The sequence below is a fragment of the Montipora capricornis genome, chromosome 10, assembly GCF_036669925.1.
Source record: "Montipora capricornis isolate CH-2021 chromosome 10, ASM3666992v2, whole genome shotgun sequence".
Classification (NCBI taxonomy): domain Eukaryota; kingdom Metazoa; phylum Cnidaria; class Anthozoa; order Scleractinia; family Acroporidae; genus Montipora; species Montipora capricornis.
The window spans coordinates 49295222-49307721 of record NC_090892.1 but is presented as its reverse complement, the minus strand read 5'-3'; the positions used below and the strand labels follow the sequence as shown (position 1 = coordinate 49307721).

At 39.9% G+C, this 12500-nt stretch overlaps 1 protein-coding gene and 1 long non-coding RNA gene across 2 annotated transcripts in view; one reads left to right on the top strand and one right to left on the bottom strand.

Moving 5' to 3' along the window:
- Window positions 1–376, top strand: part of LOC138021913 (uncharacterized) — a 5542-nt gene extending 5166 nt beyond the window's left edge. The window contains exon 3 of the long non-coding RNA XR_011126477.1: window positions 1–376. This exon is cut by the window's left edge and continues 402 nt beyond it. This is a non-coding gene — a long non-coding RNA (uncharacterized lncRNA).
- Window positions 377–7282: 6906 nt separating this feature from the next.
- Window positions 7283–12211, bottom strand: LOC138021466 (cytochrome P450 1A1-like). Its single transcript, XM_068868350.1, has 2 exons — window positions 11965–12211; window positions 7283–8852 (listed from the first exon to the last, which is right to left on the bottom strand). The coding sequence occupies exons 1-2, from the start codon at window positions 12113–12115 to the stop codon at window positions 7444–7446; spliced, it is 1560 nt and encodes a 519-aa protein (XP_068724451.1). The 5' UTR covers window positions 12116–12211; the 3' UTR covers window positions 7283–7443.
- Between the last annotated feature and the right edge of the window lie 289 nt (window positions 12212–12500).

Sequence of the window (12500 nt, the reverse complement as noted above, 5' to 3'; positions counted from 1 at the left end):
ATCAAAAGCTATACTTCCAACTTTCGACGAGACGAGCTTATGTTGTGTTGTAGACCTGACCTAAGAGTTCACCTTCAAACGGCTATAATGTCAAAGTCTTTATAAGTCAGTCCAATCCGCGGTTTGCAATGAATACCAAGACCTACCAAGTGTCATCCTTCATTTCACCCGGGCTGGATCGACTGTGGCTTCCTTAATCCTCGCCATTTTAGAATACAATTTCTGGTTAAGTTGAGCATTTGCAAAGACGGAAGCCTGTATAAAAGCAAGTCTTAGAAGGCAATCGAACTCTTCACCTCGAGATATAGCGTTTGCTTGGCTTTACTACCAGGGAAGATTCTCAGCTTCTCATTCTTGAACCACAGAAGCACTTCATCCAAATTTCATGTACTCGCAATACGTGTTTTATTACTGATTTTCTTCTTTGTAATAATAATAATAATAAAAATAATAATAATAATAATAATAATAATAATAATAATAATAATAATAGTGATGAAATCGGCCCTCTGGAGTCGGAAATATCTATGGTTTGTTCTGCTGGGCAGAAGTCACGCGTTCGTGCTAAAAGCCTAAGGAAGGGCGTGAGCCATGAAAATAGGGTCATTACCTGTGAATGATATCGCGTGGTTAGTGCCCGCTTACTGCATGTGTTTGAATTAATTGTGGGTTATTCCTGTCACAGCTTTTATCTGGTGAGGGCGTTTTTTATTGCAATCTTGTAACCTTGGGAAATTCGTGAACCTAAAAGTTTATGCGACTAATAGTTTTCGCAACGGAGGATTTGGTTGAAAATAAACTTCTAAGCCCTAAACTAACGCCTGCATGGGGGTCGCAGTATCCATCACTTGAACCTAAAACGTTGTTTATTTTGAAATAATTACACGTACCTCCTAGTTTCTCTAAAACCAACTCTGAGTAATGGTATTCTTCTGATCGCGAGAATGAAGCAATTAAATCACAGTAATTAACACAGGTGTTAATCAAGAACCCGTTGTTTTGATCGGGGTAGGGCGGAGGAAAGGATTTTAACCCAGTTGACACCAAGTGGAGCTAAAAACGTACTGTGAAGGAAAAATGGTGCTGAAAGTAACGTGAATAGAAAAAAATCACTGATCTCTGGTTGAATGACTAACCTAAAACTAAACTAAACGCCCGCTCACAGGCTGAAACGGACTAGAAGTCGTCGGAATCTGTCTATTCGAGCATAAAACAAATTTCTAGTTTCTGAAGAAAGTGTGGTGCTGCGTCGGTGGGAGAGTGAAACAGGAACATTTGGTTTTATCGAACATGTAGATAAAGGTCGAATTACCACCGTGAACGATTGACGGTGTTAATTCGACCTCTAACAACACGTTTGTTAAAACCAAATTTTCCTATTCGAGAACAGAGGCAACTTTTGGGAGAGGGTTTTATGGTAAATACCTTTTCGGAATCACTGTGTAAACGGTATTTCATTATAAAATTTGGGATAAAATATTGTTTAAAATCCGCATTATAAGGATTGAGTATTTTTTTAAAAATTAGAGGTGAATGACGTTCCGACGTTCTCGAACGCTATTATCAAATCAAGAGATGAAGCAATACTGAAGATCTTATAAGGACAAGATAGAAAGATTAGTTCATTAAAAGTGTGAATAAGGTGTACAAATTTTATCACTTGGGTTAAACAAAAAGATTAGCTCTATTTAAATAGAGGCAATCCGCGTATTTAAATTGCCTTGAGGTCTTTCATGAAAACCACTCTTAAGGCGCAATCAAATTTCCCTCGGCACTTTTGAGTTAAGAGGGTCAACGAAGGCCCGTGGGCATATTAAGTTGTAAGAAAGATTTTATACCGTGATAGCAGTGCATTCAGAATAGTGAAACCTTTCAAAGATCAGCTAACTGTTCGTAGTTCGTAGGCAGATGCGCGATCTGGGCCACAAGATCTACCTCTCTCCGCAACCTAGTTTTCCTAACAAAAGAAAAGAGCATGACCTTAGCCGGATGAAAAAAAGCTGAGTATTTTTAATCAGCAGTGTGATGTTTACTTATTTTCATGTGATCTGTGTAACACAGATTATATTGGGCATACATCCCAACATCTACATGCGCCCATTGCGGAGCACAATTAGGCTTTGGTAAAGATTTCGTAAGCTCGCGGTGATACAGATCTTTCAAAGAGATTCAATCTTGCATTTTAAAACATTAACGTTATTTTTCAACTCACTCTGATTACCTATTCACAAAAGTAGTCGATTATTCAAAATCCTGGCCCAACGCGCGTCTGATACAAAAATCAATTTCAGAGCCCTCTATTGGAAAAGCTCGAGTTTTAACCGTCATGGGCGACAGGTTTATGCGTCAGTAAAGAGTTGAGCATATTAGGCGTGCACTGCAGATGGTTTTTTTTTTCAAAATTTCCAGAGAAATTGATCTCCCGCACTCGAGCGCTGCAGAGGTGGTCAATCTTAACTGATCACGTGATCAAAACTACAGTAGCTTAAAGCCAATGATTAACCGCTCAAATCATGATTTATGGCTTTGTTGCGCTGTCCTTGGCAAAAGATGAAGAAATAGCTGATCAACCCAATTCGCAAACTTAAACTGACTAATATCCTCTTTTGTGGTACTGTTTTCGTGAGCTAAAATCGTTATGTTTAAAGAGACAGAATTTTTAGAACTTTTACGTACAGACTGACGATATGACAAAGCGAACTGAATTTCTGTCATCAGTATTTTTCGATTTATTTAAAACGAGACAAATTGAGTACATGACTAGACTGCTAGATATGAAATTAAAATCACAGAGTTGTTCTTTGTTGAAAAAGCCCATAAGACTTAAAGTAAACATCCTTTTCAGCTTTTGTTCAACGAAACTATCAAAACATGTCCGTTTGTTCACGTGCAATGTCGAATGTTTCCTTGTTCAGTGAATTAATTTCTTTTGGTATTAAAATACAATGCCAAAGTCCATGAACTTTCTTTTGTGTATAGGAATAAACGATTCAAGACAAAGGAGGGGATCTTTTGGCAAATAAAGAAATAAAATTCTAGGGTTGTAAAACCGGCTTAAGGACGTTCGCGCTAATTGTTTGTGCGCAACGTTACTGCGCAGGTAACGCGACTGTAATATGTCACGCATTACTTCGAGCATTAGTGAAGTTGAGGTTTAAAAACCTTTGCAAAAACCGCGGACGATAAGTCTTGCACAGCGTTGGATCAGAGAAGATCGTGATCAGTGAAAATTGATCTAAAATATTTGTGAAAGTCAAGTAGACTACTGCACGACTGATATTTGCGAGGTTTTATCAGTCGTGCACTAGTCTACTTGACTTGCATAAATATTTTCAAGCATCAGTTAAAATAACATGGCGACAAAAACGCCGGGGAAAAAATTCCAGGCCGGCAAAAGAATGGCACATTTATTTCCGAATCATCATGAAACTTCAAAGAGAAGTGAGCGGGAGGATGGAAAAGCTCTGGAAAAGGTAGCTGATCGAGTAGACTAGTGGCTGAAAGTTTGGAAAACTCGAGGATGAACCGTTGCGTAAATTTAATGGGGCTGTTTCTTTTTAATGTTTTTATTACCCTTCGAACTTAAGTTCAAAGTGAATGCATGTTTTTAAAGTTCTTTTCCTTTACTTTCGTGAAAACTGAGCAGTATTTTCGTCCTCGTCTGCTTGAATAGTGCGGACCTGCGTGGAAACTATAAGCGATTGAATTTCACAAAAAACACACTCCAGAGGATGAGTATGACGGCAATGGAGAGATATTATACAAAACACCAACCAAATGAAGATGACCCCTGCTTCAAACTTCGTTGGTATGCTCGAGAAAGGTTTTTTTTTTCGGTAAAAACCTTTCAACTCTACAACGATCGATCCTCTCTGGGGTTCCAGTCCTTGCCCGACAGGTCACGCAAAAGCGTGACAAACGAACTTTTCCAAGAGCTTTGCAAAATCACATCGATTTTACTCGTTCAGATCATCGGTGACCCCTATTTTTTTAATCATGAACCACTTACTTTACTTACTACCTACGAAATATGATGAAATGAAAAAATTCTCACCGTAAGAAGTTATCTTTTTTTATCATTTTCTTTCCTCGTGCCATCGAATTCCGGTAGTAGTTGCAACAGATAGAGCTTACGAAAACGCTCGTCGAGAATGAACTCTACTGTTTACCACATCCCTAGCGGCATACAATTATCTAAAAATCTCACTCCTAAAAACCTATGCACGGAAACTTTCACTCCAACAGTTTATTTTTATGATTTTCGATGGATGAGCAGATGAGCCTACATCTCGCTATTATGACCGATTTCTCGAAATTAAGGCATTTTTCCACTGCCATTTTCTCCGAAACAAAGTCGGTGACCCCCATTTTTTTTTTCATTTTTGGAGTAAGTACTTTATGACCTAACTCTAGGCGGGAAGTGAAGAAAATCTCACCGTAGGAAGATTTTGGCGCGAACGTCCTTAAGGGAGCAATGTGGGTTTTTTTCATCAGTCGAAGTGAAAATCAGGCTCTGTTTTGTGAGTCGAGGACCAATAATAGAATTGACTTCAGTAAATGAGGGGAGTTCGCTTGTGGTCAGTTTTGATTTGTCCCTTCGGCAATAATTCTGATTTAACTCTCAACACATTTTGCTGCTGTTGGAAATACAAAAATTCTTCTTTGTTTTCGTTTCCAGGTTAAGACCGGTTAATTTCATAATCAATGTAATTGAAAAGCTGTGTGACCGCTGATTTCTTGATGAAACGAGCGCTCAAGTTGGCGTATTCCGCTCAAAATTCACTTGACTGAATTGGTAGAATAAAAACAGGACTTTAAACGATGACTTATAAGTAAGTTTCCCAATTTTACCTGTTAGAAAGAGAAAAAATATTGGAGCAATGAGGGCATTTATTCTTGTTCCTTAAAAGTAACTATAGGACAAGACCATTGGTTCGATCGTGATCAGTCGAAGTTGACCGAAACTGAAAGTTACCAGATTGAATAGGTATTTCCAGAGACAAATATGTTAGACTTTCAAAAATATAACCGTGCACTTCAAATATCAGCCAGCAAAACGTGCCTTTAGCAAAATATTACATAACCTATTTCTGCCCGGAGAAACGGCGTCATAACAAACTACGCTGTCCTTTATTGTAATAATTTTGATCGGCTGAAGTCATGCAATAGGGACGTAACAAATAACTACTTGTTCCGTGTTTTTTCCGTTTTTCCGGACTCATTGATACACGTGCTCTAACCGATGCATGTAATCTCTAATTTATTACAGTCACTCAAAAAAAATCGTGATCATGGCCGGGTTATGGGAAAATATTGCTCCAGTTACCTTTTTCTACTTCTGCTTAATATGGGAATGGCTTTGACTACTTCCAATTTAAGATACACCCAGGAATGATCTTATTAGTCATATATAGTAGCCCCAGTATCTTGGCTCAAGCACTCCCTTTTTCACTACTGCTCCGTGACTGAAGTCATGCAAACTTTTCTACTTAAGAGTTTGTTGCACTTTTATTGAGAATGCCAAAAGAAGTTTGACCGAGGTCATAGTGTTTCACTGCCTTGCGATCAAGCACAGTTTAATTATAACATCCTACGCTGACCGCCTTTTGCTCTCCTTCCAAAACACGGATTTCGTTCGACCCATTAATCAAGCTGTGATAGTTACATCAACTATGAAAGACAGAAAATCCGAGTCTCAGATGGGATTTGAACCCACCGCACTTATAGTCATAGCTAATGGAGACTCAATGGTGCATGAGCCAGAGTTATCTGTGGCCTTTGACTGCTGGAATAGAACCACATGGCATTAGCCCTTCAGATCCCTTCGTCACAACGAATTCGCTCTAACGAAAGGCCGACGCTCGAAACTTCAGCTCACAAATTTATCTTATGGTGAATCAGATTTGCCTTTATCAACTTACTTGATAAGCACAAATTGTTTTGGGAGCTCGATAAGCCGCAATCTTTTGCTTTCAACTCAGTACCTAATTGCTTTTATTGCTGCCTCGAATAGGAATGACATTAAATTGGTGGCATGGTGCGAAGATCTGTAAAGGTTATCAATTCATGTACACAACTTTCTTTGGTTCCACGAAGGCTCTGGGAATTTATTCGAAGTGCGCTGCCCAAGTGAATCGCCTCACCTGAGTGTAACTGAATGCCATTTCCTAATAAAAAAGTACTCAAGCGCGACAGTGCAGCACTTGATCAGACTCTTGAAAGATCCTTAAACTTAGTGAGAGTGCTTGAATAAATCCCACTCGTCCATTCTCAATTTTCATAGGATGTCTGCCATAACATATTTCAAAATTTCCAAAGCTTCCAAAAATGGACCCGAAAGACAGTCAACGCAGCTCAAATGCCCAGATTGCAATCGTTATATTGTGTAGCTACTCAAGAAATTGTTCTTGCCATAAACTAGAACTGCACGATTTTATTTACTTTCAGTCTCAATTGAAGACAATATCCGGCAAGATAGAACGGTCATGGGTCATCTATTCAAAGCTTGGATAACTTTATTTGCTAGATATTAAAATATATCAAAATGTGTTCCTTTTTCCGAAATGCTAACCGGTACTGAAGATCTGAAACAGGCGCATGAATTCCTCTGATGTATCAGTTCAAGCGAACCTATCCTAGTAACGCTCATACCGGCCCGCACTGTCGGGTCGGAAGCAGAAATCGAGACCATTCAATTCTGTCGTTGTGTTATGGATTTTTTTTCTATGAGAGGCGGTAAATTGAGGAAATAAAATATTACCGCGAATGCTATTGTGAGCTCTAGATCTTTCTACCATAAAAACACGCAATGAACTCTCAGCTTTGAACTGTTCAGAGGTATATGGACCTGTCTTTACAGGAACACAGTGATGCATGGAGTGGTCATCGTAGCATAAGCTTTGAAATTTCTTGTTCATGGGGTCCCCTCATAAAGTATTTCCGGTTTTAAGTGCTGAAAATACTATAGTTTGCGTAGTGAATAAAGCTTAAACTTAAAATTAATCTTTAACTGTCGTACTTTGTCCGAGGAGACCGAGAAGTGAAGTCAATTGGTCAGAAAGGACATGCAGGGAAAGTTTAAGTTTCGAGTGAATCTTGGGGTTCCTTTATCCTTTGCTAACCAGCGTAGAAACTTGGAGACGCCTAAATAAGTATAAAAAGATTTAACAACAGCAAATAATCTTAGTAGATAAACAGTTTTTCGGAAACTTATGAAACCAAACGCGGAATCCTTAGTTATATTAGTTTACGCATTCCACTTCTCACTGATTAATTAATGGTACATGCGTATCTTCAAACCTACAAAGCATAGAAGGTCATGCAACACTTTTACAAAGTATGCTGAAGAAGCCACTCCAGCAGAAATATGATACTTGTAAAACGTTCTATACATATGAAAATACTCTGATTTTCTACCCTTGAGAAGTGAAGTTCCTTGACATATTAAAAGCGTTCTTCAATTTTAGCGTAAAATGTCTCTGGCATCAGCGTGAGGCCATACTGCCCTTCAAGGTTAATTCCTTGATATTCAGTTGGTAACCCATCCTGCGTAAATTGGAAGCTGTGAAGAAGCACCGCGAGGAAGACACAAACTGTTTTCATCACCAGGGGCTCTCCAGGACACTTGCGGCGACCTCCGGAGAATGGAAGGAAGGCAACGAAGAACTTTGGATCAATCAGCTGACCTTGACCATCCAGAAAACGAGATGGGTCAAATACATCCGGGTCTTTCCAGGTGTCGGGATCACGATGCACTGACCACAGATTGATGAAGACCACAGTGTCTTTTGGAATTGTGAAATCACCTATGTTCGTTTCAGAGGTGGTGGATCGAGGTACAGACAGAGGGGCGACACTGGTTGTCCTTAATAATTCAAGGACTGAAGCTTGCAGAAGGGGAAGTGACTCTATGTCTTGCAGGGTTGGCAACCTTTCCCGACCAATCACTCGGTCTAATTCTTCATGCAACTGTCGCTGGATCCCGGGATATTTTATGAGGTATGCTATTGCCCAATACAATGTTATTGAGGAGGTGTCAAATCCAGCACCAAACAGATCTCCTAAGACTGGGACAATTTGTTCGTCACTGAGCACTGGGGCCATGCATAAGGTGTCCTCCCCTGGTGAGCGATCTTCCTTTTCTTTCTCCGTTTCTCTCTCAATCGCGTTAATTACACTGTCAGCAATGTTGCGGACTTTTCCTCCAACGTAGGTTTCTCTATTCTTCTCAAACATCTTCGCGACGGCACCCAAAATAGTCTCCATCGTCGTGCAAAGATCTGAAAGCGCTTTATTCGGAAGGTACTTTAGCAGTGGCAGGAAATCAACCATGTTACTACCATGCACCGACTTTCGAAAATTATCTGCGATTTTGAGCATATGTACAAGTCCTTCATCGTCGTATGAACGCTCTACTCCAAAGAGTGCATTAAGGATGAGGTTAGCTGTGGCACATTTCAGAGTTATCAGAGCATCAACGGGTTTTCCCTTATGTTGCCTGAAGCAGTGAACCAAGCGTTGCGATTCATTCAACAGTTTTTCTTCTAATGCGTCTTTGTTCTTGACGAAGTTAACGATAGCACTGACCCCGATCTTGCGAGTTAGTCTATATTGAGGAGAATAATCAGAAAGAGAAAGGCTGCTTCCAAGAGGATTGGCAATCTGGAAGGTGTGGAGCCGTGGGCGCCCAGCAAAAGCAGTGGACTGCTTGATGATGGTCTCTTGGATAGCATTTACACCATTCACCACCACAACCAAACGATTTCCGAGCATCAGACTAAAGACGTCACCGTACTTCTTTGCCATTTTGGTGAAATCAAGATGGGGGTTCTGGCCCAGGCGAAAACATGAACCTATGAATAAAAAAGTACCGTTTAGAATTTTAGAGAAGCACGCCCTATTGGGAGAATAGTGCCATTTTTGTCGTTGTCGATTCAATGTAAAACCGTCTTACATGACTGAAAAACCCGATGGTCTGCCACAAAATATCCGCCCCCTTCATTGGGAACGAGTCAGTAGGGGGATGGCAAAAGTCACGCGTTTAGGCCCAAAGCAATAGATGAGACGTGCCAGCATAAAAGATCATTTTATTAAAGATGAAACACCACCCATTGTATCTAGCTATAATTGCTTTTCTTTTTTAATGCTGAATATCCAATCTTGGAGTGTGGATACTGACAGAAGTCGCGCGTTCGTGCTGAAAGCCTAACAAAGGGCGTGAAGCGTGAAAATGTGGCCATTATGTACTTATATTTAAGCCATGTACTACAATGCTTGATTAAGGACTATTGGATTGTTTCAGTATACAAAACGATTGTACGTGTCGGTAGAAAAAAAACGAAGGCTAGGGATATCTGTAGATGTGACAGATTTCATGGTCGAGTCATGCACGCCCTACAAAAAAATATTTTAAGTTTATTCTTGTTGGATTACGACATTTCACTTAAAGATTGTTCGGGCTAAGGCCATTTGATGTCTGTTGTAGAATAATTAGGACCGAAAAGTATCCTAGAACTATGATCCTAGTGATTCCTTCGTCTCGAAATGCATACCTCCACGTGTCGTTCTCATAGTATAAATTTCTGTTGTTGAAAATTTCCTCGAATGACATAAACTATTCCTATTTTGACCTTTCTAAAGTTACTTCAGGTTCGGTCAGAGGACAGCCGTTTATTTAACTCGATTGTCGTTTTAGAAATAATGAACTATCTCAATTTCGATTTTCAGAGCGAAGGGGTGATAACGGCAAGTGATCGCACGGGGTATAAAGAGAGGAAGGAGGCGGCTCGTGCAATATTAATAAATTATTGTCATTACACCGTAATATTTCAATTCTTTCTTTGTTAGAATTTCATTTTATCATACGCAAATAAGCGAGAAATAAGAGAACACTGATATTGCTAGTTCTCATTTTAGCCTTCTAGGACAAAATTTCGTAGCACTTGAACCGATGGAAGAGTACCCCTGCCGATCATCTTCTTTCTCGTCTATCGGCTCGTCAGTTTGACGTTTTATTTCAGTTCGCGTTCATTTTCAAACGGCGTACGTTTACATTTGAACTTTTAGTTCAAGCTCTTTGCGGGACAATCTTTGCTCTTGGTTGGTTGGGATACTTTAATGCTTAAATCAATTTTTCTGCCGGTTTGGTCTTGGCTTAGTACTCTAAATGAGAGAGTGTGGGTGCTGAGGGTGTAGAAGAGTTACAGCTGCAATCATAACTGTTTGGGTTTACGAAACTTTTTCCCCGCAACTTAATTTTTGATTTGGAACAGTTTCATTTTGTCAGTGAACCATGGTTATCACAGAAACCTACATTTGAGTGACCTGTTCTAGAATATTCCCAACCAACAGCCGAATAACTCCGTGATATTTGCTAAGCTAATAGCGACATCAGTTTGTTGTCTGCTTGGCAGAAAAAAACCGCAGCTAAATTTACTTGTCAGAAGTCATCAAAACGAAACCGATGGGTGACGTCATTTAAGATTCGACCTACCTACAGTGACAGAGCAAAAAAGTGTTAAAAGTCGGCAAGCTGAGTTCGCTGTATTAGAAGGAAATCCCCGATAAGAAAAGGAGAAATAAAGCCAGGGTGACTCCAGTTTCCGAAATTTGTTAGACGTGTGGTGTTTAATTCGGAAAGTTGCTATAACAAGTCGAGTTCAAATCAGAACAATGGCCAACGTATTCATCCACTGGAAAATGGGCTTTAAGCAAATATGTTTACGTTCCAGCAAAGAATAAAAGAAAACAATTTGTGCACGTGAAATGTTTCAAGATATTCCCTTATCGATTGACAGAGTTCGTATAAGTGATGCACTGTGTCAAAGTCCACTTTGTCTTTATCCTTACAGATAAAAGGCCGAGAACAACACTACCTTTTTTGGTGGGAAAAAAGCCAAATGTTTTAGTTTTTAAGTTAGTTGATTGCTTGACTGTGTCTAGTTTCTCAAAACGAAATTCCAGTCTTGTTGTTAGTCAAAGTTATCTTTGCTTGTTTTCTTTTCGGAACTGTCTTTTCATTTCCGCTTTTTGTGACGAGTTTTTACCGAAGGCGCTTTTAATTTTCAGTTGAAAAAAAAACATGATTAGAGTTCTTAAACGGTATTTTTTTCTGTAACTTGGCACGCAAGAAGATCATATTAAAAGATTATCGGCAGCCAGAGATTTTCTTTTCGGTTAAACGGAATTCAGCTGATTCAGCCGTTTAGCCCAATATGGATTAACCCAGTTTTGATAGGAGCCAACCAAGGACTCGAGTAAATTCACATAAAATGACGGCAGTTGGCAATTTTAACGAACACTCTGGCCTTGTAAATATTTAGCTACTGATTTTGGCTTACTGAAAAATTATTTATTTTGTGGAACAAGGCATGGGGGTTTAGCAGCTTCTAACCGATAATATAATTCGCCGGCCGAGAGCACGCAACACGCGCTGGCGTCATGCAAGGTCTGGGACCGATAATTATTCACTCATTATGCAGTTTTGGAGTACAAAGCGCCTTTCTTGGCGAGAAAGACTGACTGTTTAGCAGATTTGAGGTCATTTACTGAAGTTGCCGCAATTTTGATTTTTGGCTGCGGGAAAAACAAAGCAACGGTGCATTTTTGTCAAACTAATTTCTGGCGAGGTTTCTTAAGTGTCTCAGTAGGTGCGAAACGAGTCCAGTTGTCACCCAATTCTTTTGGAGGATCAGAGCTTGCCCCTATTTGGGATTACTGCATATCTCTGATAACTTTCATAAACAGGACAAATAAATACTTATGTAAATGAATGAAATGAAACTAAATAAGTGAGATCTAACCAAAGGAGGAGTACTTTTGGAGCTGTTTGCTACCAGCAAAGTGATTCAGTCATTTAAACGGGTAAAACTTTTTAAAGACTTGTGCACCTCTCCCTCGGTCAAACGTTATCTGAGACATAACTGCAACGAGAGATCACTGAATTTTTTAAGCACAAATTCTCACCTATTACTGGCAAGCCAAATGGTCCCGGAGGCAACTTGGAAAAAGAGTGCTCCCACAGTGCTTTTCCAGAGAGGAAGAGGCAAATCAGGAAACAGACATGTAAAATTTGACCGAAAGTTGATACTTCTTCAACAAGGGAGGAAAAGGCCATGTTCTTGACGTTTTCACCGAAATGGGGAAATGATCGTCGCTGGGGTTAAACCTTCCCGCGCAGTGTCCAAGGTCCAAATGGTCTCCAGAGAGAAAACGCATTGAGTATAAATATGGGGACGGATTGTTTACACTTCGTTGAACACTTATCTGTTTACCGGCTCTGAGCACGCTATTGATTCTCTGTCAATATAACGACAGGAATTTATTGGCTCACGTTTTGAGCAAGTGCTCCATATGACGTCGAACTCGGACCTTAGTGGAAAGCATATAGGTAGCTTGTGCATGCGGCGTGTTTGAGACACGGGCGTACACCGGAAGTGAACGTGTCGCACTCCAGGAAAGTGATCTCCCCCCAATTTCTAAACTAATCGTCTCTAATAGTG

What these genes read in the sequence shown, in the direction of transcription:
- LOC138021466 (XM_068868350.1), bottom strand. Translation starts at nt 12,115, where the DNA reads ATGGCCTTTTCCTCCCTTGTTGAAGAAGTATCAACTTTCGGTCAAATT. An exon ending in ATTTGGCTTGCCAGTAATAG is followed by an intron (nt 8,853 to 11,964) that starts GTGAGAATTTGT and finishes TTTTATTCATAG; the next exon opens with GTTCATGTTTTCGCCTGGGC.